At 42.1% G+C, this 23,117-nt stretch overlaps 1 protein-coding gene across 5 annotated transcripts; it reads right to left on the reverse strand.

Annotated features, from left to right (window-relative positions):
• Window positions 1-2,892: 2,892 nt before the first annotated feature.
• TRH (thyrotropin releasing hormone) lies at window positions 2,893-23,010 on the reverse strand. 5 transcript variants are annotated; one of them, XM_041464611.1, is made up of 4 exons: window positions 21,927-22,051; window positions 21,003-21,079; window positions 5,227-5,434; window positions 2,893-4,365 (listed from the first exon to the last, which is right to left on the reverse strand). In XM_041464611.1, exons 3-4 carry the CDS (start codon window positions 5,417-5,419, stop codon window positions 3,791-3,793), a joined length of 768 nt encoding a protein of 255 aa, XP_041320545.1. In that variant the 5' UTR covers window positions 5,420-5,434; window positions 21,003-21,079; window positions 21,927-22,051; the 3' UTR covers window positions 2,893-3,790. The 5 variants fall into 5 exon arrangements, 4 of the variants coding, with proteins under 4 accessions (XP_041320545.1, XP_041320558.1, XP_041320552.1 ...); XM_041464624.1 differs by lacking the exon at window positions 21,003-21,079 and adding an exon at window positions 6,298-6,411 and having other exon boundaries at window positions 21,927-21,976; XR_005954873.1 differs by lacking the exons at window positions 2,893-4,365; window positions 5,227-5,434 and adding exons at window positions 18,150-19,999; window positions 22,776-23,010 and having other exon boundaries at window positions 21,927-22,136.
• Between the last annotated feature and the right edge of the window lie 107 nt (window positions 23,011-23,117).

Consider the following 23,117-nt stretch of genomic DNA (forward strand, 5'->3'; position numbering starts at 1 on the left):
GTCTGAAATAAGTTCAAGAGTGGTTTCATCCTTTGGCTGGGATCATTCCATTGTGTTGGTATCTGAATGCCCCATGTCTTCCAGAAACAGGTATCCTGCTCTAGCATACCAATACAATTTATGATCTACTAACACTCCTTCAGCCAGTGTTCCTTCCATCTCGTGGAAGCAGACAAGGTGAATTGGCTGGTAGCTGACAAATGTTCTTTCCTTGGTTTCCTTCTTAGTACTTTTAAGCTGTATTGGTTTCATCAAGGAAGCAAAGCACGAATGTCTTCACACAAGTCTAAAAGTAGTCTTAAGGCAGGTACATAAGCTCATTTTTCTCAAGGAGTTTCCCATCTGGTTTTATTGAAGGTGTCCAACCTTTCCTCATTACCCTGCTGTTCCTGTCAGAAGGGGAAGAGAGGCTTCTGCACGTCAATGCTGATAGTCCACATACCCATTTCCTAAAATCAAAAGGATTTCCCTGTCTTCATTTTTTGTGTCACGTCTCTGCACAATCTAGACCTCACACAGTCTCATCCCTCTTGCATTCTCCACTTGACTTCTTTCAATCATATTTTTTATTTATAACGATGTCCTGACCTGACTGATGCTTTAAAGTTGCACCTGACCTTTTAATGTTAACTGAGTTTCCAGGCAAGCAGTGACTCTACTTCAGGTGTGGTTATGATGCTGTTTTCAAGCTTTCTTCAACTAATGAGCTATTATAAGTAGTAATAAAGGTGTTTGTTGGGGCCACATATCCCTCGGAAACACTCAGCCCATGCTAATTACAGTGGGTCAGTAAAGAGGTCAAGGCTTATAAGTGTGTGGGAGGGGGCATTGAACAATGATGCTGAGAGATTTTGAAAATAGTTGCAGGGAATGTTAATTATACAGCTGGTTCACATGAACGAGCTTCTCCACCCATTAAAAACAAAACTCATTTTGAAGACACTTGTAAAATCTGTGCTTTATGAATCAAGCTCCCTTATGTCTCAGTAACTGGTAATAATACCCAGATATTTGAAACTGCAATGGAATCAACAAAGAACTCATCTGTGCAACGTGGGTTTAGTCTCAATTAAAGCTAGAAATAAGATTTTGTGTGACTGTGCTGCCATATTAGAGCCATTGCACAGCTTTGCTCTGTGGATTTAATTCAGATTCTGCAGATTTTGCTACTGACTTCCATGACCTTTGGACCAAGTCTGCTGCTGGTTTGTTCTCATTCCTGAAGAGCCCCAGCCTGTGTGACAGACAGATAGTGCACTTCCTCTGGGAACAGTGCAACTCTAAGGCCTGGTTCTGCAGTTGTCACAGTGTGAGTGACAGAGCAAAGCTAGTTACTTGTGGATGTTTGCATGGCTATTAAATTCTCTTAAGTTCTAATAAAAAGTGACAGTGAGGAGAAGGTATACAATAAAACTAAGATGATGAGAGAGAGATGTGCAATTAACTAATTCTTATGTTATAACTGAACAGTATGTATGTATCTGAGTTGTTCATATTGCTAAGATATTGCACTATATTTACTATTCAAAGAAGCATAGCATTATAGGATAAAAGCTATTTTCTGCTTAGTTTCTTAGCCAAACTCCAGAGCCAAAAAGCTTTTAAGGTGTAGGTAAATCTGAGAAATACTTAACTTTGAACTTGCACTTGTGTGTGCTTCATAGTCACAAAAGTGTGAAATCCCCTGTGGTAGTCAATGCTCAGAGAATGATGTCTGTAGGAGAAAGAGTGTACTTGCCTGTTAGTATGTCTGCACCGCTGCAGGAAACAGGAAGAAATTAATAAATAGAGATGAAATTTTCATGCAGATACTGGGAGAAAATGTCCTTTTGGTTAAAACAAGAATTGGACAATTTGAAATACTGGAGTGGGTTAAAAAACAAAAAGGAACTTTTGAAATATGTAATCCTTGCTGTCACCCATATTTGCCCAGTTGATATTTTTTTATTTTGTGTTTTTCACTTATTTTGAAGATTTCATAGCAAGTAGTGTTCCCCAAGGTTTAAGAAGCATTTGTTCACTGCCAAAAATGGTATATGAAATGGTATTCTTCAGGGAAATCGGTTTTTCCCTGATAAAATGCAAATGAAACATTTTAAAAAGCTTCATATACAGAAAGTGTGCTGAAGGAAGTTGAAGTATATGGAATGTCCCCACTTATCTTCTCTAAGGGTTTCTTCAGCACTTTTTTATTAGAAACCCCCTGTCAATAGATGATGTCTGTCCATTGCCACATACTGAACATCATATTACCTCCAAAGGTAGAAATTGTTTGATAGACCACGTTAAGTGTTGATCAGCTTGTGAGCATCTAACTTAAGTGAAACTTGGGAGATGATGAATTATTTTTCTTCAGGGTAGCTAAACTGATTTCTGCAAAGCTGACTTTTGCAACTGAGGAGGAGTTCCAAGTCAGCTAATGTGTCTCAATGATATCGAGGATGAACCTTTATGGAAAATATACTCATTTGTTCATAAAAATAACGTTCTAGCAAAATACACTATTTGAATGTACAAGAAGTGATATGAGTAACACAGTGTGCTCAGTAACTGCACATTAATTGCAAAAATCAGTAAATCTATTGTTTAGACCCACAAACAGGAAATCGGCTTCTTGTCAAGGTCCCTGTGAAGTCGGTGACACAATTGATGTGAGTTTCGCCCAGATGGATAATTATGTGTGTCATACAGGTGGAAGATTTTAGAAGGGAGTCCATCATCCTTCCACTTCAGTAATTAAATAGTTTTAAGTACAAGCATGTGCTGACCACCAGCATGCAAGGAGATTGTACATTAAAAAATACCCTTTGATGTTATTTTATTTAGCTTGAGTTGGTTGTATGTTTTTCACACTATTGCAGTGTGTTTGCACAACCAATAAGGACACCAGAGTTGACTATTCTTGTTTATTGAATAATTCATATCAAATAAACAATTTTGTAAGTCTGACCACAGAAAGTAAAAGCATTCCTTTGAGAGGAGAGAAATCAGAAATCCTCACTGCAAGGGAAGGATCTCTTCTTGCTTTATTATTAAATGCCTAAGGAGAAGGCATGATTTCAAGTGGCATGACTGAAGTGTGGGCACACCAGGGTGGGAGTTCTTGTGTGAGCTGTACACAGTCAGGGGGGTCACAATGTGTGCTTGAGATGTTCAGGGATGCATTAACCATTTGCACTCTGTAGCCTCTTAGGTGAAGAGGGTTTTCCTGTGCCAGTTCCAAGACAAACTATGAAGTCACTAATTTATTTTGCTCCAGTTGAAACTGTTCCTGTCTCTCTATAGTGCTTACTGTCTGGACAGACTGTAGTGTACAAGGACTCAGGTGTCCAGAATGTTATCATTTAGAACTGAAAACCGGTTCTATTTAATTTGGAAACAGTTGGCATATGTTCTTTTTTCTTCCTCACTATTTACTGATTTCACTGATGTGAGATGAAATCATATAATTATTCTGCTTCAGTAGCGTCAGAACAGAAATTTAACAGCCTGTTTTATTTTATTTAGGAACAAACAGTCAGATTATTCTGGGGTCTGGGCTCCTAGAAAATAAGTACTCTTCCTAAAGTGGGGGAATTGAAGGTTCTCAGTACTTGCCTGTTCCATTCAGATGGGTCCTTTAGTTCCTTTGCTTTAAGTGTGTGACAAAGCCATTAACTTGGATGGGAGCATTAACACACTGAAAGGTAGGTGCAGAGGTCAGCAGCAGGAAGCCAAAAAGGAGTGAACGGGATGTTTTGGTGATCTGGCAATTTACTTCACCAAATGCAAGTGCTACACAATTATTTTCTCATTCCTCTGTTTCACTTTCCCATGCTGATCTCTTTCCTGGGTGCTGACGCTTTTCTTCTACCCTGTCTCTGCTAACATCTACTAAATCAAGCAACAAGCTGCCTTTGTGACAAGTGAGTGACTCCTGAAAATTGCAGGGACCTGTGTTATCTGAGCTGTCAGAATTCCAGTGCCTTTTTCCAGGATGCTGGCGTTTCTCATCGTATACATCTACCCCATAATTCCAGCCTCTTTTGCTAGGACGCTGGCGCTTGTACATCGGATATCTTCTGCCTGGCTGTTCTGTTTTGGATAACTCGTTCATGTAAGTTAGCTGTGCCCTAGGACTGTAAGCAAACTGATCCAACAGTGACTTTCTGCCGGGAGGCTGTTGCCCTTTCAACCCCAGATAGATATCAAGGTCATCTTCCATCTCCCTTTTTCCTGGATGCTGCCTCTTCTGAATGTCACCATAAGATGTCTCTTCCTCAACATCTCTTTTTCCAGGATGCTGTCTCTTCTCCAGGTTACTTAGGTACTTTTTCCCAGGGTGTTGTCTTTTGGAAAGCCGTTGCAGCAGAGGGGCATTTGATTCTGTCCAAGGAAAAGAATAAGGTTAATAAAACACCATAACCCTCCCTAAGGAAGTTGTAATAGGAATTTGTGGAGCAGGATCATAATCTGCTGCTTTTTGAAAGTCAACTCAGTATTTCCAGCTACCAGTCATAGCACAATTGGTATCTCTTACTCATTCTTAGGCTCTTTTTAATATTTCAGTGCTTGGATCAACACAACCAATTCTGAGCATCGATGTGAAGAGGGAGAATGGCTTTTCCTGTGGGCACTTGTGGCCAGCTCATCTTCCACTCTGGAAGGGCCCAGTGCTCCTGTTTGCTGGCAGGTACTTCTGTGCTGTTTCTTGCAATCCCTGAGTCTGATCTTCCCCTGCTGTGACTACTGGTAGCAGAGCATCTACAAGGTGGGAGGTGCAGACACTGGAGCAGCCTCTAGCATTCCCAGCTGTGGAAAAAGCCCACCTCTCTTGGGGGGTAGGAACCAGTGGATCAAGGCAGTAGGTGAATGGCAGCACCCCCACCTCGAATTTACATTAGGTACAGGGTCCACAGCTGCAGAATGTGCTTCATGGGACCTCTTAGAGCTTCCCTAGGGAATACCTGCTGAACAAGCAGGTTTTCTGTGACAGGCTTCTACTTTTTTATTGTGCAGCAGCTGCTTAGTGATAGTACAGCCTTTCCTGAGCAAAGAGATCTTAGAGAAGAAAGCATCTGTGAAGAACTATCTGTCAGTGTATTGCGGCAGCCCTCTTATCCTTCCCTTCCCCGTACTTCCAGTGCTAAGCATGAACATTGAGAACTGGAAATCATACATTGGATCTAATGATCTCAGTCAAGTGCTATGCCATCACCAAATGGGTGTCCCCAGTGAGATATATACCTTTATTAATCTCTTCCTTTTCAGCTTTCTTGAGGGCAGACTGAAGAATGAGGCTTTCAGATCTCTGAAGGATGTAATCCAGAGGACTTTTTCCCATGTTCTCACTCTCCTCTGGAAGGAGATGTCCCCCGTTGAAGCAAACACCACATGAGGTCAAGCAGAGGAGTAGCAGTGGCAGCTGGATGGATGTCATTGTGGGTTCCTGCAACTTCCATTGGACAGAGAACAAGGGAGGAGGATGGAGCAAGCAAACCTAGCAATAACCGCAATATTTCCAGACACTGAAAAACAAATATGGCACTGCTGCAGGGACTGAAGTCTCTTAGGGTCTTTCCTCATTTCTTTTATTAACCTCTCAGTTTGTTTTTTATCCTTCACAGCATCTAAATTCCTCATAATTAAAACCAGGTAGTTGTTCATTTTTCTGGCAGAATAAATATGATATGAACTTCCTAAGGCACAGGTGATTCTGAAAAACAGTGATTTTACTCTGCCTTCTGCCAAGAGGCAAACATAATTTCCCCCTTGAACTCTGTATGCACAAGGTATAGACATCTATATCTGCTGCCTCCATCAGGCAATTCCCTTTGCTAAGAGTTCATTTTAAAATGATACTGAGATTAGCAGCACTTCCATTCCACCTTTAATTAAAGCCAAACCTAAATGATCCACTAGTTTTTTGCTATCTTTTTCTATGCATTCAAAGTAGCCATGTGCCTGGGTATTTGTCAGGCTAAGAAGACAGCTGTGCTCTGTGTGGCAGGGAGATTTCTTGCATGGAAAGAAATGAGGGAAGTACCTTATATTTTTTTCAGAGACATAATAATAATGGTATCCTCTATTACCTCTTGCCCAGATACCAAGTGTGTTCCTATTTCTTCTAGCTAGCACTGAATTTCTAACATGCTTAGGGATTTATTTTACAGTAAGCAGAGTTCCTTCAGTAGAATGGAATACATCTTTAATACTACTATAGCAGTAATTTAGTTTAATTATATCTTCAGAACATAAAAGAAATGCACAATTTTATGAAGTCCTACAAATTTCCCAAATAGAAAATGAGTTCATTACCTTTTTTATTGGCAGGTTTTTGTCAGTTCTGATGAAATCCTTGAGTAACAGTCCTAAGAACCTCACATAGGCAATTTGACTCAGAGCAATCTTTAGACAGAAAGGTAAAATCTGCTAAAAAGGAAATTATTTGATAAATTACCTGATTTGTAGTTTCAGATTTTTGCTTGATGCATTTGCCAAGTCCTTTAAAGCTGTTTGTGCACCTGAGCTTCAGCCCTTTTGCTGCTGCAGGCACACAGAGTGTCCAACAGAAGCGTTGCTGTGTGCTCTCTGCACGGCTCACGTCTCTGTACTTATAGTGTACTGCCTCTGGACCCTTTATGCAAGCAGCTCTGAGGTAATTTAGGGGATATGATGTGGGGGTTTTTTGGTTGTTTTTTTTTACTGCTCTCAGAGAGCTGCATTTTGTATGCATTTTAAGATTCACAAAGTTATCTGCTGGCCTCCATATATCCATGCTCGGCTCCCAGAAACAGTTATTTTCCCATTCTCTAAAGAGATTATGTTGAACTTTATGTAACTCAGCATAAAGAAAAGGAGGTTTTCTTTGCTTAACAAAACTAAGCTTGTTTGTCCTCTATTAAGCAAGTGTTTTGGAGTAAAAACAGAGAGGTAGGTAATTAATTAGGCTAGGGAAGAAAGACAATGGCAAAAATGTAATGGATTAGATTTAAATAAGTGTATACCCTGGATTCTTATTCTGAATGACACTATACAGTTTCTGGCTCACAGTTCCATATTTTTTTAGCATAGGCTTCCACAAAAAGTATTTTAGAATATGAGGTGCATAGCATTAAATATTGAAATATGTTTATGTTGCTGCTATGTGCTTCAAAAAGCATGATACTATTGTAACTTGAAATAAGACTCCCTGTCTTTAACCTGCTGTCTACATAAGATACTGCTGCACACAGTACTGCTCATACAGGGTGGACAACTCCGTGGCTTTTCCTAGGTGTAGTAACTCCATAAAGTCTCTCAGGTATGACACCTGAGTTTAAACAGTTACTGCATTGCCCTATAAATGAAAGCGGGCATTGATGAAATGGGAAACTGCCTGGTTTCATTCTCCTTAAAATCTGCCTCTTGACACTTTTGAGCTTACTTTTAGAGAACATGTGTAAAGTACTGTGTTACAATTACATCCCCATGTAAAGCTCCTCAGCAGGTGCAAAATTATATGCATACTGCAATGCCCAGGACTTCCAGTCTGGCCAGCTTTGCCTCTTTGCTCAGACTTATTTTATCTTATTTTGGACTCATTTAGGAGGGTATTAATGCTTTGTTTAAAGGGAGAAACTTAAAATTCAGCACTTCAAAGAGTCGGGGTTTTTAATAAAAAATGTCCTTTTCCTATTTCACAGCTGGAAAACTTTGATTTTATTATGATATCCTTTTTTTTTACAGTTCTGATTTGCTTTTTTCCGGGTACATTTTTTTCAGTTTCATTTTTCCTACAGGTGATTTTTCTATTTAAAAGATTTCTGGAGGTTTGTTTTTTAAGTGTAAATGTTCTTTCCTCCCCCTCACTGCACAGTTACTCATGGCACTCAGATGAATTCAAGGGTAGGAGGGAGAGTTTGTTTTCTCAAACTCCAAAGTGTTCCAAGCTATACTTTTTTGTCTTGTCACAACTGCATTGACACCCCAGACTTGCTCAGAGCTTGTGTCAGCACAGGGTTTGGCTCCCAGTCCACATCTAAGTCTGTGGTAGGTTCTAGAATTGCACAGAGATGTTGAACTACCACATTTCACACCTAAACACAGCATTTCAGTATCACTGTGATCCTCAATCCTTTGTCCAACTGCTGTATTTTATCAAGTGCATCAAGTCCCTTGATCTTTTGTGTCAGCTCTGTTGAGGAAGTTCCTGAATTTTCTTTTAAACATTCTCAAGGGCACCCCAGCTTCTCAAGGGGCTTCTAAATGAAGAAAGTGGGAGGCAGACAACTCCTCCAAAACCAGAGTCAGAGCCATACGTGTGATCTGTGAGGACTGAGGTGTGTGTTGCTCCCCTCTCCAGCTTGCACGTTGCGCGTGTTGCTGACTGCCCTCACTCACCCGTCACCACTGGTGCCCCCACTTGTGCTGAGCTTGTCCAGCTCAGTGCTGGTGTTCACAGCAATGGGCCTTCGTACTGGGGCTGTCACTGGGCACAGAGTTGGTCCATAAAAAGATCTCAAAGGGGAATAATGAGAAAATCTGCTGCTAGCCCCAGACTCATCTTTGTTTTAAAGAATATAGACACAGTTTTGTGCAGTCAGTCAACCATGGCATCGTGAAGTCAGGGAGAAAGTTCTTGGCAGATTTTTCTACATCTTATTTTGACTGTCTTGCTCTTGTCACTGTTGGAGATAAGTAACTGAAGTACATTGCTCATTTTTAGTATGGTCATCCCTCCAGGAATCCTGTAATATGGAAGTTGGTATAGGAACTGCTTTTCTTTACCTATAGGAATAAAAAATACTTTTGTTTGGAATTAATGGCTCATTGCATTTGTTACCGGTTTCCCTAGGAGATGCTGAATTTTAAATGGTTTGCCCTTTGTCACAGATCCGTAGTTTTAGAATTAGGAAGTGAGACCAGAATCTGTTCAGTTAGCATTCCTTTCTAGAAAACAGGTTTGGTTTCTGGTAGAGCCTCACAAGACACACATCTTTCTCATTTAAAAGGTTACCTACATGACATTACTTCTGTGTGCAAGAATGAGAGAAATACCTCCACTGAATACTTAAGGCATCCCATTAATTTTTATTAACTGTACACTGTCACTAGGACTGTAGTTTCTATCTTCTCATCTCTTTAAATAACTTTAACCTCTTGGATATTTCCTGAATTGTATTTCTTGCAATGACTGCAAATCTAAGCTGTTCTCTCTGAACTTCCTTTTGTTAACAGTGCTGTGAATTAGGAATGACTTGTTTGCTAACAGAAATGAGAGTCAAATCAGCTCTTTTGTTTTCTCTGGAAAATGTAAAAGCACAGTTTGTTTATATCACTCCTCCCAGTGTGTTCCTTGATTGAAATACTCAGGCAGAAAATTAGGGAGATGGATTTCAGTAACAGGTGGACAGCTCTTTCTTTCCATGTGACCTTCTTAACATGATCTTTCCTGCATAAGAACAGGTAAATAGTTTTCCCTGGAGGAGGATTGTATTGTATTTTTGTGAGAGGTATAATTCCAGCTTTTCTTCATTTTGATTTTAATGACATCAGAGTGCCAGAGTGTGTATAGCCACAATGATCTTTAGATGGTTTATTATTAGACCCATAATACAGTTCTACGAGAGAGGCAAGCCTTCAGGAGTACAAACCTTTCTTAGGCCTGAGGAAATGCATTCATATCTGAAAGTTTATTTCTCCTCTTAGAACTAAAAAAGGACTTGTGATCTCCCAGAACTGTCAGCTTTTCATGGCAATAGAAGATATTATACCTAATCTACAAACCTTGCATTAAATATTAATCATTACTGGAGGCAGGGTTCCAAGCAACTTCTATCTGCTAGTCCCCAAAATTCATTTGCTAAGTAAATGGACCTAGACAGTACTGAGTGGATGTAATGACACATGAAGGAGGTTTTTGAAATGCAGCCTACTGTGGTCACCACCAGTATTAGCAGAAGTGATCCCTTTGTGTGGACAGGGGGGGCTTCACTGTGGGCAGAAGATCAGCTTATCATAGCCCAGCTGGTTTTGCTGCAAGTCATCACAAAACCAAAACCCTTGAGGAATAATAAGGACAGCTTTCCTATTCATTTTCATTAGCTGTGAATATGAAATCCAGGAAGGGAAATGAAGGTAACTCGTCTATCATGTTCTGTTTCTTCCAGCACTGAGCCCCACCATGGTACTTCTCGTGTTGCCTAGAGCAAGAGTCTATAGTGATTAACACTTGTTTGTGATGTGAGCTCTGAGGCCGTTTTGGGGGTGAGCTTTAGTTAGAGCCAGGTGAAGGAATTGGTCTGGAGAATCTGGTGAAATTATCAGAAGCTCTGCTGGCTGATGTTGAATGGCACTTGAAGCATGACCTGAACATGGTAAGGACATGTAAAGGATTCCTTTTGGAGGCTGTGTAACCTTCAACTGACACCTCCTTCTCAAAAATTCCAGAAATGGCAAAACCTTCTGCTCTGACTGTAAGGCCCAGAGTTTCATACTTTTGCACACATAAAAGGGTTGAAGCCTAATTTTTTGAATTCATTGAAACTAATAGAAAACCCTTTGAGGAAACTTAATATATGGAGAGATTAGGCCTTCTGTTTTAAATAATGAGTAGGATGAGTATTGAAGGAGATTGAGAACATTTGTTTCTTTGTGAGGAAGCTGTTAATAGAATTACTGAGTGAATTCCACATGGAACACATACACAGCTCCCCTCATCAATTTCAATCCAAAAAGGGAACTATTATATTAGAAGGAAAGGGCATTATCCCGCATATCATTAAAACTGTTGCCAAAAGGTGTATAAATAATACGTTGCTTGTCCCGGCTAAATTGTTTTATTGTTCCATGAGGAAGCAAACCCAAAGCATTATGACATTAATGCCACATATTGGTTTACTGACAGATTTTTCAATATTAAACAGCATATTATCCAGCCAAAACTTGACAGGCTTAATTGTATACTTAAGAGTCAGACTAACTCACAGTTTATTCTTTCTGGGATGCTGGCAGTTTGGAATTAAAGATCTCAATAGATTCATTGTAGTGATTCTTTATTTTGTAATTATCTCCACAATGTTTATGCAGAATCATTTCTATAGTTTTCTAGTCAAGTGAACCCTGTGACTAGGGAAGAAAATTGCCATCGTCAGAAAGAATATTTCTGTGCCCTGATTCTTTTTTCAGGCACAGTCCAGGGTCTTTCAAAGCAAATAATGTCACTAAATGAAACAAGCATGGCACTATGCCTCCAAGCACCAAAAAAACTTTCAGCTGCTGTTTTTTCACAGCTACTGATGACAAGAGTCAAGATCTTGTTCACTTCCAATGGTCATCAGATGAAGCAAATTTACAGCTTAGTTCACCTTACCAAAATACTTTGTTTGAGCTGGGGCACATTTCATCATATAGCAAGAATAGATTTTGGGAAATTTGATTTGGAATGATAGAAAACATTCAGCTTACTTTTCAGAAACAAGTCTGATTCACACTGTCAGGTAAATTGCAAAGTCAATTGGATTGTTGTAGATAGAAGATCACTACTTCCATAGAAATTAAAGAAGTGACGTGGTGATGTGTTTGCTCTGTGCCTATCCCTTATGCTCACTGCTAAGACATACTAATTATGACAGAGGAGCCATAATTTGGTGTGAAGAGGTGGAAATTTGTGAGGTAGAGTTACTAAGAAATTTAGTGTTTGGCATCAAGTGTTTGAAAGTGCTGGTTTGATTTTGAAGTCCACAATGCTCAGCTTGCAGCCAGTACTCCTGTCCAGTTCACTAGGAGCAATCAGCACAGAGCATATTTGGATAGTCTGCCTGCCAGTCCTGGCTGGTTCAGTTGTCAGGTGAAGGCTCCAAAGCTCCTGAAGGCTTGACACAGATGGTGCATCCCCAGTGATTGGGAATCGGAGAGCACAAGTAAGAAGAGGATGTAAAAGCAGAATGAAAAGTTCCAGAACTGTCCCTGGAGCCTCACTGTAGAACATCATCCTCTCAAAATTTATATATTTCTATAGCAGCTTTTAAAATTAAAGACATGTATATCTTATTGTTGATTTTGGCTGTTGTAAAAGACAGCTGTTCATTTAAAATTATTATGTAAAGTGAGCTCAAGCCTGGATTTAAGGATGCAGCACAAATGTGATTTACCCTTACTTGTGTTGATGTGCTAAGAAAAGGAAATGGGCCTGTGGCAGGACCACCTCAGCAAGGCAAATGTGTTTGTGCCTACCTATACACAACACCTCAGAACAGCTCTTCTACTGGAGGAGCATCCTGGAATCAGACATAGAGAGGAATTTTGAACAGGAATCTGGTTTAACTAACCAAGTTAACTTCTGGTACCAGTCATGTCAGCTGATCTGGTTGAAATAGGTAACAGTTCAGGTATTGCTCCTTCTCCTCAGATGTTCCTGTCTGCCTGTGATGATGAATGTGTGCTATGCTGGATTTTACTAATGAACTGTTCCTGCCTTTTTTTCTAGTACCTTTGCCTTTCTTAATAGTTAATAAGTTATTTGGTCTACTCATTTTGTGAGGGCTTAAATTTGCTGACCATGTTCCTGCAGTAAGATTAGACATTTATCTTTTCAGCTACTGATTTTAAGAGTCCTGTAGCACAGAAACAGTGAAGATCAGAATCCTGTTGTCGTAAGTACTATGGTGAAGTAAAATCTGAAACTGTCTTCCCAAGAGAGGTAGAATGAAACCTAGATGTATATGCATACACCTCAGGTGTGCACCTACACCTGTCATACATCTACACATGCATCTGGAGGTGTATGAAATGATGAAGCGAGAGGGTGGAGTAATCATTTCCGTTGTGTTGGCCATAAATATGATATTTCAAGAGTTTGGGTAGCTGTGAGTCACCATAAAGCTAATCAGGACCAGGTTGTAGTTGGTTTGTGAGCTTTGCTGCAGTGTTGCAAAAGAACGTGAAAGAAAGAAGACAGTCATTTTATCCTGGCATGGATTTTCTCCCTTGTGTAAGAAAAGGCTTATAAGAAAGCTGGTCACTTGCCATTACCAGGATAAAGACATGCAGGTTTTGCTGTCTGATTCCAGCACAGGCCATTTATAGGAAGGTCTTAGCAAATATTAATGACACAGTTTACTGTTTCTGGTACTGTCCATTAGTCTCTCTGTGTCTGCAGGGCACATGGCTACAGCAATTTTTATTCCTGTCACTTGGAACCATTACCAATAATACCAGTGAAACTGGAAGCTCTTACTTAGAATCCAAGCCTTCACTGTAGCAAATATATGGATTTGTGGCACCAGAGGTGTGGCTGGAAGTCAACTGGGAAGTGCTACTACCTGTACTTGACTAAACACAGAAGCCACCAGAGATCTGATATGCTGCCATGAGTGCCTTGTGTAGAGCACAGTAGGTTGGGAGTCCTTTCTTTGGTGGATTGTGTGAATTACCTGGTTAATATGAGGGAAGTTTACGGAGTACTCCGTATAGAACTGCTCCCTTGCCCATTGTGCATAGTCATTTAGATGGAGCTTGGTGTGCAGCTGCGAGACTTGGAGGGGGAGGAAGGTCTCCACAACTAGTTGCTGAAGACAATTTTCATATTGTACTATGAGCTCCATAACAACAATGACCTTTATCTAATTTGCACCTTTATAACTTGCATAGTCATTGTAACAACGATAGACTCTTCCACGGGTGCTTAATGGGTTAGTTTACGAGCAAACAGCATAAAGTGAGAATCAATAGGTATTCAGATGACGTTTTGGGGGCAGGAATTGTAATTATTGAACAAATACTGGACATTGTTCTTTATGGGGCAATAAAGGCACACATGGGGTCAGTGAGGTATCTGCTGAGACCAGGAGTAGTATTGATTTTTAGAAATTGCTTCTGTGATCTTCTCGTGGATTTCTCTTCACATCAGTCCAGCTGGCAGACTCTGTGCATCCCAGGGGAAGCTGAGTGAATGAACACGTAGCACTGGAGTAAAAGTTCCTTGAATCATTTAATACCTGCTTCTGCTGAGAAGACTGTGAGGCACAAAGTCTATATGCCTCTCAGGTTTTGTGTCATTCTCTTCCCCTGGGTGTTTTCAGCTAAGCCTGAACATGAACAAAGATACATTTAAAAGTAACTGGAGAATGGTTTGCTGATGCAAACTACAGCATGTGTGTTGTATTTTTATAAGCACCAAGCTGGCGGACCACATGGTTATTTGGTTAGAATGAAGTCTGAGAACTAGCTGATTTTGTTTCTGTCTCTTACATTGAATTGCTCTGTGATTGTCAGTCACTCATTGAGGCAAAAATCCAACTGTAGTTAAAATCAGTCTGACTTTTCAGAGATGGTAACTGGAATTAAGTAAGCCCTTAAATATCTGAGTTTTGTGTTCCCTGTCCACAAATAAGCTATAGTGATATGATACAGAGAGTTTTGATGCTTGTGATATGCTTTAAAAATCACAAATCATGACAAGAGATGTAAAAATTGTTATTTATAGTTTGTTGGGGTTTTTCCTAGGGAGGAAGTATGGAACATATGGAACAGTGGCAGCTTCTAGGTACCAGGTACTGTCCTCTTTTTCTGGCTGTGAGAGCAGAAACAGAGCCCTACTATAGCATGTGAATCAACTTCAACCCTTGAAATTGTATAGATGTAGAGTAAGTTTGTGACTGTAGCAGAATTTAACTGTTATCTCCTAAGAACCCAAGTGAAAAGATTAAGTTAAATGAATTAAGTAAATGATATTGTGTCATCTTGATATTGCTGGAGGTTGCTAAAAGATCTTTGCTTATTTAATGTTTATCTACTTCAGAAAATATATTCATGTCTGAGCCAGGTAAGGAAACCTGGTCTTTGAGAGAGAGTAGAAACTGCAAAGGGGCCTCAGTCCCAGCTCGGGTGGTGCAAATGTGAATGCCAGAGTGGCTCCTGGATGGTCAGACAGGGAAGTTTCCTTAACACTGCTTAGAGGGTTGTACCTGCAGGTGCTGCTGTGCTTTTCAGAGCTGAGTGAACCAAAGGGGAGCTATAGCCATCCTATTATCTTTAACTGGTATAAAGTAATATTGTCCTTGTGTTATTGAATTTTCAGCATCTAAATGATGATGGAAATTTTCCAACCAGGTGTGCTTTCTCCAGGATCCTTGCAGATGTTTCTAATTAACATGACTGTGCCTGAACAACTTGTCTCAATTCTGTGGCAATTCTCCTGGTACTCAGGAGTGTAAGAGTTTAGGCTTGACTTGTTCAAACTTGTATATGTCTTATTCCAGTAATATTAACACAAACCCTGTAGCCTGTCTAGCAATGGGAACAGAGCACAAATAACAATCAGTTTGTGTTTTCAAAGAGACTTACATATCCAACTATGGAAAAACAATCAATGACAATTTAGATGCTTCTGACTGAACAAGATGTCTTTAAATTAAGTCTCACATCTCATATGAGACTTGGAAACAAGAACACTCTGACTTCCTAATTTAGCCACTGAAGAGCAAAGAAAGAAGTTTGAGTTGTTTGGCCAGGTGACATGTATGCTTCCACCAGGGATCTTCAGCAGGGGAGCATTTTTTCTTTGGGCATCTGTCACAGGGAAGAACTGCCTTTAGGGGGGCAGAAAGTCTGGGGAGAAAACTAAAATACTCAGTTGGTGACCCTGAAATTAAGCAGCAGTTGGTGATAATTTTCTGATTTTGTTTTTCATCCAAAGAACTCACTAGTTTTAAATTGGATTGGTGGTGCAAGAGTTGGAGCAGTCACCCAGCTGGAGGTACTGAGAGTAGAACTGGGGCAGCTAGTGTTAGACCAGTCATCTGTGCCACTGTAAACCATAATCAGATCTAATTGCACACAATCACTAAAAAGACACTCTCATTCCTCTTTCTTCCTATCCACACTGCTCCAAATTCATGCTTGCATAAATTGTAGGGACTGCTCAGCCCTAGCTGATTTAATTCAGCATACTGATCAGATGTATCAAGAAGGGTCAAAATTTGGCACAGAGCTAGACATTCCCATGACAAAGACTGAAATGATACTCTGCTTTCATCCTGATGTAATAAAACCTGCTTCTCAGTGCAAGTAATTCTATAATGGCAATAACTGTGTTGTTGATCTTTGCTTATTTTGTCAAGGGTGGGTGTGATGTTATCTGCCTTTTTAGACAGATCTGAATAAGCTATATGTATTAGTATTAGGAATTAAAAGCCTCTTGAATCTGCTACTTACCTGAGCCATGAAAGTAGAGCTGCCAAGTTGCTCTCATAATTACCAAAAAGTTAGATCTTGTATGGAAATAAGAGCCAAAGTGATTAAGAATTCATTTGCAAAGGAAGCAAAGATTACAAACTTGTTTGTTTTCTCACACCTGCTCTCCACTTTGGCAGTACAATAAAGCAAGGCATAGTTAATGCACTTTTCCCCAAAATTATTAATGCACTCAGGGGAATATGATCAGCTGAGGCTTTGGAGATCACACTGCCATTTGCCCAATTATACCTAGTGACAACACATCATTCCAGCAAAATGTGTCTATTCTTTGGTAGGTTACATTTCCTCTCAGCCTTTTACTTATTGATCCCATAGTACTTCATGCAGAACAAACTTCTTTGTTGGCAAGTCATGTTTATGAGAAGAGAAAAATCTTTTATGTTACGTTTTTAACATCTGACCAAGTCAGTGAGAGAAAAAGCTTCTTGTATGGAGCATGACAAATTTTTGTCATTTTTGTAAAACAAAGCAATAAGCAGAATGTCTGTATAGTTCGGGCTATACAGATAATTCATGTTCTGTGTTCACTATTTCTTTCTGCTTTGATGTCATAAAGCATCTTAAACTATATCTGCATTACATAGCACTTAGAGTAAATGATCACTTTAATCTTGTACTCCAAGTAGGTATATTCTCAGTTCATTACAGAAAAGGAGATGTTTGCTCAGCAAAGCTCCAGCATCAGGGAGCTCAAGGCATATTTATTTTGTTGTCGTTGTTGTTGTTAGGAGTTTGTTTTTGTTTTTGGTTTTTTTTGTAGTTTTGTTGTTGTTCTTGTTGTTTTGTTTTGGTTTTTTGTTTGTTTCTTTGGTTTGGTATTTTTTGTTTGGTGTTTTGTTATTGGTTTTGGTTTTTTTGTGGAAGTGGAAGGGCTTGAAGAAAGCTGGTGAAATGATGTATCCCTGACTAAAACACTTAAAACATTTTTGTGTCTGCTGTGAGTGTCCATGACAAGTACAAGCTGATGAGTAAGGGCAGGGTTGGATTCTGATTGCTCTTACAAATTGTCTCTCTAGTTACTGTTTTAATAGTTGTAAACTGCAACAAAAGAAATAGTTTTTTCAAATGCAGAACCATATCAAGGTAGCTCACTACCATCATTCAGCACTTTATAGGTGGATTACTGCTGTGGTCTTCAGACCCTTTGGAGTTTAGTCTTTAAAATTTTCAACCTCATCATTATTGCTGTCTTGCCTTCCAGCATTTCTCCCGAAGTTCTCTCTTGTATGCTGGCTTCCTTCCTGTGAGAACCTCCCATTTTGTTCTCACAAAGGTTCTTAGAAGTAAATTGAGCTGGGGGAGTATACATGGGCTTTGTATTTCCCTTGTGAAGCCTGAAAGCACTGAGTCTGAGAAATGCAGCTGAGTGCACTGGTCACTGCTTGAATTCATTTTGTCTCCCCTACAGCCTTCATTTTCTGTACCCATCCTCAGAAAGATGACAAAGCTGGCAGTTTTTACTTACAGGAAAACATGAAAACATGTTTTTTCTCTCCCAGTGTATGAGAACTGGGAGTTTATCATTCAATGTCACAAAGAGAGAAACTCATTATGTCCCCAAATCTTTCCTCCCAAGCTAAGTATTGATCCTTCGTTCTTAAGTAAACCCTGCAGTTAATCATAATCATTCTGAGACATTTCATTCCAGTGAGCGGATCAATAATGTCTTTGATGGCGTCCTGCAGTGTTTTCCTGTCATTCCTTGGGACCTCTCTGTCACCTACTGTTCTTCCAGATCCCAGTGCAATCACCTGCTGCAGTGGTGAGAATGCTGTCAGTCCCTTCCCACTCACGTAGGACTCAGCCAGGAGCACGCGGATGAGGCCTCGGATGAGAGTGTTTGCAATCAATGTCCACGTGAACTCCACGCTTTGACTCACACTGACGCTGGGAGATTTTCCCGCCCATGTCACAGTAGTCAGACCTAATGCCCATAGGATGATTGTCATGAGCCTGCCTTTGGGCAGAAATACAGAAAAATATCCAAGTTCCCCTTCTCATCCAGAGGCTCAAAGTAAACCTGCCAGAGAGCAGTGAGTCCAGGGGCTCACTGAGGGATGGAGGACCAGGAGGTGAGTGGCCACAAGGCAGGTGGGGCAGGGGCCTCCCAGTGTGGCACCTGAGGGCACACCTGTGTGCAGGGCACAGGGCAGCACTGGCAATGGCAGCCAGAGCCAGCCAGAGCATCGGGGCAGTTTGTGGTGACAACGCCCAGCCACAACATCACTCCATGGGTCAGGATCAGGTCTAGTGACAGTAACCGGGGTTACACGCTCAAGGGATTGTCAGGCAGGTCCATGGAGTCAAGACAGGTGGTCTAGGCTTGGTAGACCTGGCCACAGCCTCTGGGCCTCTCCTGTTGGTCCTGCTCAGGTGCTGGGGAGGCCTGGCCTTTGGAGGCCACTGCCTTGCCAGCTGTGCTATGGTGTTTGGCTCCTGGCTCTCCATACTTTATTGAGTAGTCAGCCCTTGCTGTGCCCTTTTTTTACCTTTTCTCTCCTCCCATTGTAAAACATGCAGCTTAGGGATGGGAAGAAATTTGAGCAGTCAGACAATTTTAAAAAAGGAGTTGCAAAACAGAATAGTGCTGTGTCGCCTGCTTACCCAGAGTTAGATGTGCTAATCTTAAATCATTTCTGAATCTTTCTGATAGACAAGGCTGGTTGCATGTTTGTTACACAGAAGCCTTGGTCACTCAAAAATTGTCAAACAAGGGTGTGGGTTTTCTGTGGGGCTCAAGTTTCTCAGGGATGTGGTTTCTTCTTTTTATACTACTTTGGTGACACAAATCCCATCTTGTTCAGATATAGTTATGTAGTATAGAGAAACCAACAATATGTGCTATAAGTTCCTGTAAGATCTAGTATAACTGTATCCTCATGAAAACTTTTGAATGCTGATGCCTCCCACCAATTTCAATGGTTTTATCCCACTTACACACCTGGAGAGTAAGAAATATTTGTATTTGCCTTAGAAGTGTAAACATATAAGACTGTAATGGTATTGCAGTAAAAAGCTTTACACAAAATATAATTACAATTTTAAAGGACACTTTGCCCCAAACTCTCTTAGTCCTCTTCACCTGAAAGCAAAGGCGCGTTCTTAGATCATAGCTGGGAACCTTCAAGACATAGGCCACAATAAGATTTTGTTCTGTTGGATGTCAGGTGGGAATTTTCTCTCTTTACTGCATTATAGGTCAACAGTCTTCCTATGGTTGTAACGTACCTCTACTAAACTCAGAGGAAAAATTTTAAGGTATGCTTTAAAATAATTGTAAGTGAATTTCTAGTAGATTACTTGCCTGCAAGTCAAGAACTGAGCTTTGCCTACCATGTTCCCACACTTTGTTCTTATGATGTGATTTTATTCCAAGCTTAATTCCACACTGGTTAGTTAACTGAAGTATGTCAAAGGTAATTTTAGGTTAATGCACTGGGATTGAATTACATAATATTGCATAGCCTTTTTGCAGCAGTCTGAATAGAAGATAGCTAAGGGCTCTAAAATGTGGTGCATACCTAGATGCTGTAAACTGACCAAGGTTCAAAGTGGGATGAACATCTTTTAAAATTTGAAGAATTTAATTTCAATCCTGGATTTAAATATCACAAATTCAGATGTTGTCATCCAGATCTCAAGTCAATGACCTGAATTCATCATAAAGCCCAGCATCAGTTGTTCACCTCGGGCTATCCCTCAGTTCCCTGATATTCTGTACTTCAGGGCACACAGTACATAATGCAGTTCTTCAGCCACTCTTACTCTCTTGTTCTCTCTCCTATACAGTTAAAATGGAAGACAGAGAAGAAGTGGAAAACAAGGACCTCTTGCATTCTTGCATTTCTTTTTTTCCCAGCCTGATTTGTGCTTCTAGGCAGACTGTGAACTTCAGGTCACACAGTACCGCCAAAGCTGAGCCTACCCCAGTAGTCTGTTGAAAATGGAGAGGATATGCTCAGTGCAAGTCTGTCCTTCACAGTCTGTTCCCTGAACCAGCTCATTTGGCCTGAATAACTCAAAGGCCTGCAGTTTCCACATGTCATTTGTATCCCAGCATTTTAGTGGATAGAAAGTTCTTAGGTATTTCAAATGCAGTTTGCAAGGGACTTTGTAAGGAAAAAATGCAGAAATATATTTGTGAATTTATAATAGTCAGGTTTGATTATTGATTTCTAACTGACCTGAATCTATGTTTCCTAAATCCATCTTAGCACTACATTGGTTTGAATAAAACCCCACTTTTACTACCGCCCTCCCAGCTTTGTAATTCAGCGTTACAAGGTTAGCTCCTTGTATAACCTGTATATGGACATGAAGCATGAGGCAGGACAGACACGTAGATGGCAAGAGCAGCTGCTGACAGGAGGTGCCAACAAGCAGTGAAGCTCTTGTGGTCCTTCCAAGGGTGAACACAGTGATGAGTGATGTAGTGCTGTTGGGTACTTTTACAGGATTCAGACTAATGAGTGGTGTGGTAACATTTGGTTAATTGTCAGTAGTGAAAATCTAGCTGAGTACTGCATTAGAGGCCAGGATGAACTCCTAGGAACAGCAGCAGGAGCAGTGCCTGCCCACTCCTTTCCATGGTAGAGGGGCACCACTTGGCTACCCAGTCTGAGACACATGCTATGATTCATTTCACTTGCAGATCCAAGCCCACATGGGATCCTGAAGCCTCTGCTATGATTAAGTAGTGCTGTGTGCATTCCCCATTTGCCCAATAGTAACCTGCTACCAAAGGTTTCAGTAGTTCTGCACTTCCTCAGTTCAGGCATTCTTACCTTTTTTTACAATGGAAGGATTAAACCATTTCTGTCTTGACTCTCAGAGATCAACAAAGTTTGAGTTTTAAGGTTTTCTACAGAAAATAAAACTTGTGTTGAGTTGAAGTGCAGGTTATGGGTCAGCAGTAAACAGTAAAGGGCCAGTATGAAAGTCTAGCCCGGACAATGGATATGAAACAGGTGTTTCAGCCCTAATGTGAGTGTGCCCTGTTCCTGGAGCTATCGGTATGTGCGGTCTGCCTGAGTGTGCGTCCGTAACACCTACTGCCGGTGCCGCTCAGTCGCACTTTGGTCCCAGCTCAGTCCCGGCCCGGTCCCAGCCCGATCCCAGCTCAGTCCCCGCCCGGTCCCAGCTCACTCCCAGCTCAGTCCCCGCCCAGTCCCAGCCCGATCCCAGCTCGGTCCCAGCTCAGTCCCAGCTCGGTCCCAGCTCAGTCCCAGCCCGGTCCCAGCCCGGTCCCAGCTCAGTCCCAGCCCGGTCCCAGCCCGGTCCCAGCTCCGCTCACCTGGCTGGGGTGCTGCTGCCCCCTGCCGGACGGACCAGTCACCGGGCTCCGCCCGGCGTGTCCCCCTGTGTCCCCCCGTGTCCCTCGCTGCCCCGTGTCCTCCGTGTCCCCCTGTGTCCCCCCGTGTCCCTCGCTGCCCCGTGTCCTCCTGTGTCCCTCCGTGTCCCCCGCTGCCCTGTGCTCAGCCTACGCGAGCACAGCCGACACGCGTGTGACAAGTCTGCCCTCGGGTCTGAGTGCTGGGCACTCCCTGGGGTCACGCACTGCGAGGTGTGGGTGCCCGTGGGCAGCTGCGGGGTGCACGGGCCGCTTAAGTGAGCGAGCCCAGGTGCTGCGAGGTGCCGACAGTGCTGGGTACAAGAAGGAGATGGCACACAGTCAGTTTACGCTCACTCTGTGCAGTAGTGTGCCTTACCAACGGGAAAAGCTGTCCAGGGTTTCATTCCAGCGCTCTGCACAGCACCGGGAATCCAGGGCAATCCAGGCACACAACAAGGACACGTGCTGCTGTTTGCAGAGAAGTCGTGCAGATCAGCTGTGGGGCCTTGGCGTTCCCTGCTGATGTTGAGCATTACGCTGGGCTGGACGTGTGCCCTCTGAGCAGCGGGTGCTCTGTACCTGGACACTTGAGAAACGTGTTTTTAATACAGCACCTCCATCTGCAGCGGGGGTTAATCACATCTATCTAGCTCAAAAGCAATTATATGATGGCTTTCTTGGAAATGCCACATGGAAAAGACTAAATTTTTATTACTATTTGCATTAATTGCTTTTCTTTTATTAACTTCTTTGGCTGCATTGGAGCAGTTACAAGAGACAGAGCATCTTGCGAATGGAAGTGTATTTTTCATTATATTATTGCATTACACCATTATCTAGAGAGTAAAGTGCATCCTTCAAAGTTATAATGAGCCATCATTTCTTTGAAGGCTCTCTAGGATTTCTGGACCACGAGAGCAAAGCTACAGCAATTTAGTCACGGGAGCCAGAAAATCAGGCGACAGCCCCTTTAATATTCAGCTGGGAATATGCTATTGATCTGAGATAGCTCAGGCTGGACGGTCTGCTGTGGTGGAAATGCATGGATTTTACCTTTCAAGGATATTTCAAGACATAGTAACTATTCAGAGCTAACCCCAGCATGACCGTCCTTTCCTGCTCCTTCGACACAGAGGTCAGAGCAGAGGGTGTTTGGCGGCGGGGTGGGCTTTCCCTGCTCTTTGGAAGGCTGTGCTTTAGTCAGCGCTGAGGGGCCGTGACTCACCTGAGCGGGGGTCACACCTGAGGGGGAGCCGGGGTCTCAAGGCGAGGAGCCACACAAGGGAGCGCAGCCGTGGCTGTGCCCGAAGGGGCTGGCCCAGCGGGAAGGGGCTGCGGGAGACGGAAGAGGTGAGCAGAGAAAAACCGGGTCTGGAGTGCGAGCCTGCCGCCACCGCAGCACCGAGGCCGAGAGCCGCCCCGCGGACCGGGACCGGGACCGGGACCTAGCCGGGCCAGGCCGGGCCCGCTCACCTGGCTGGGGTGCTGCTGCCCCCTGCCGGACGGACCAGTCACCGGGCTCCGCCCGGCGTGTCCCCCCCCGAGACCGAGCCGGGCCAGGCCGGGC

This window comes from Pyrgilauda ruficollis, unplaced genomic scaffold (assembly GCF_017590135.1).
Source record: "Pyrgilauda ruficollis isolate IOZ18807 unplaced genomic scaffold, ASM1759013v1 scaffold10, whole genome shotgun sequence".
Classification (NCBI taxonomy): Eukaryota; Metazoa; Chordata; class Aves; order Passeriformes; family Passeridae; genus Pyrgilauda; species Pyrgilauda ruficollis.

What these genes read in the sequence shown, in the direction of transcription:
- TRH (XM_041464618.1), bottom strand. Translation starts at nt 5,419, where the DNA reads ATGACATCCATCCAGCTGCCACTGCTACTCCTCTGCTTGACCTCATGT. An exon ending in AAAGGAAGAGATTAATAAAG is followed by an intron (nt 4,366 to 5,226) that starts GTATATATCTCA and finishes TTCCTTGGACAG; the next exon opens with AATCAAATGCCCCTCTGCTG.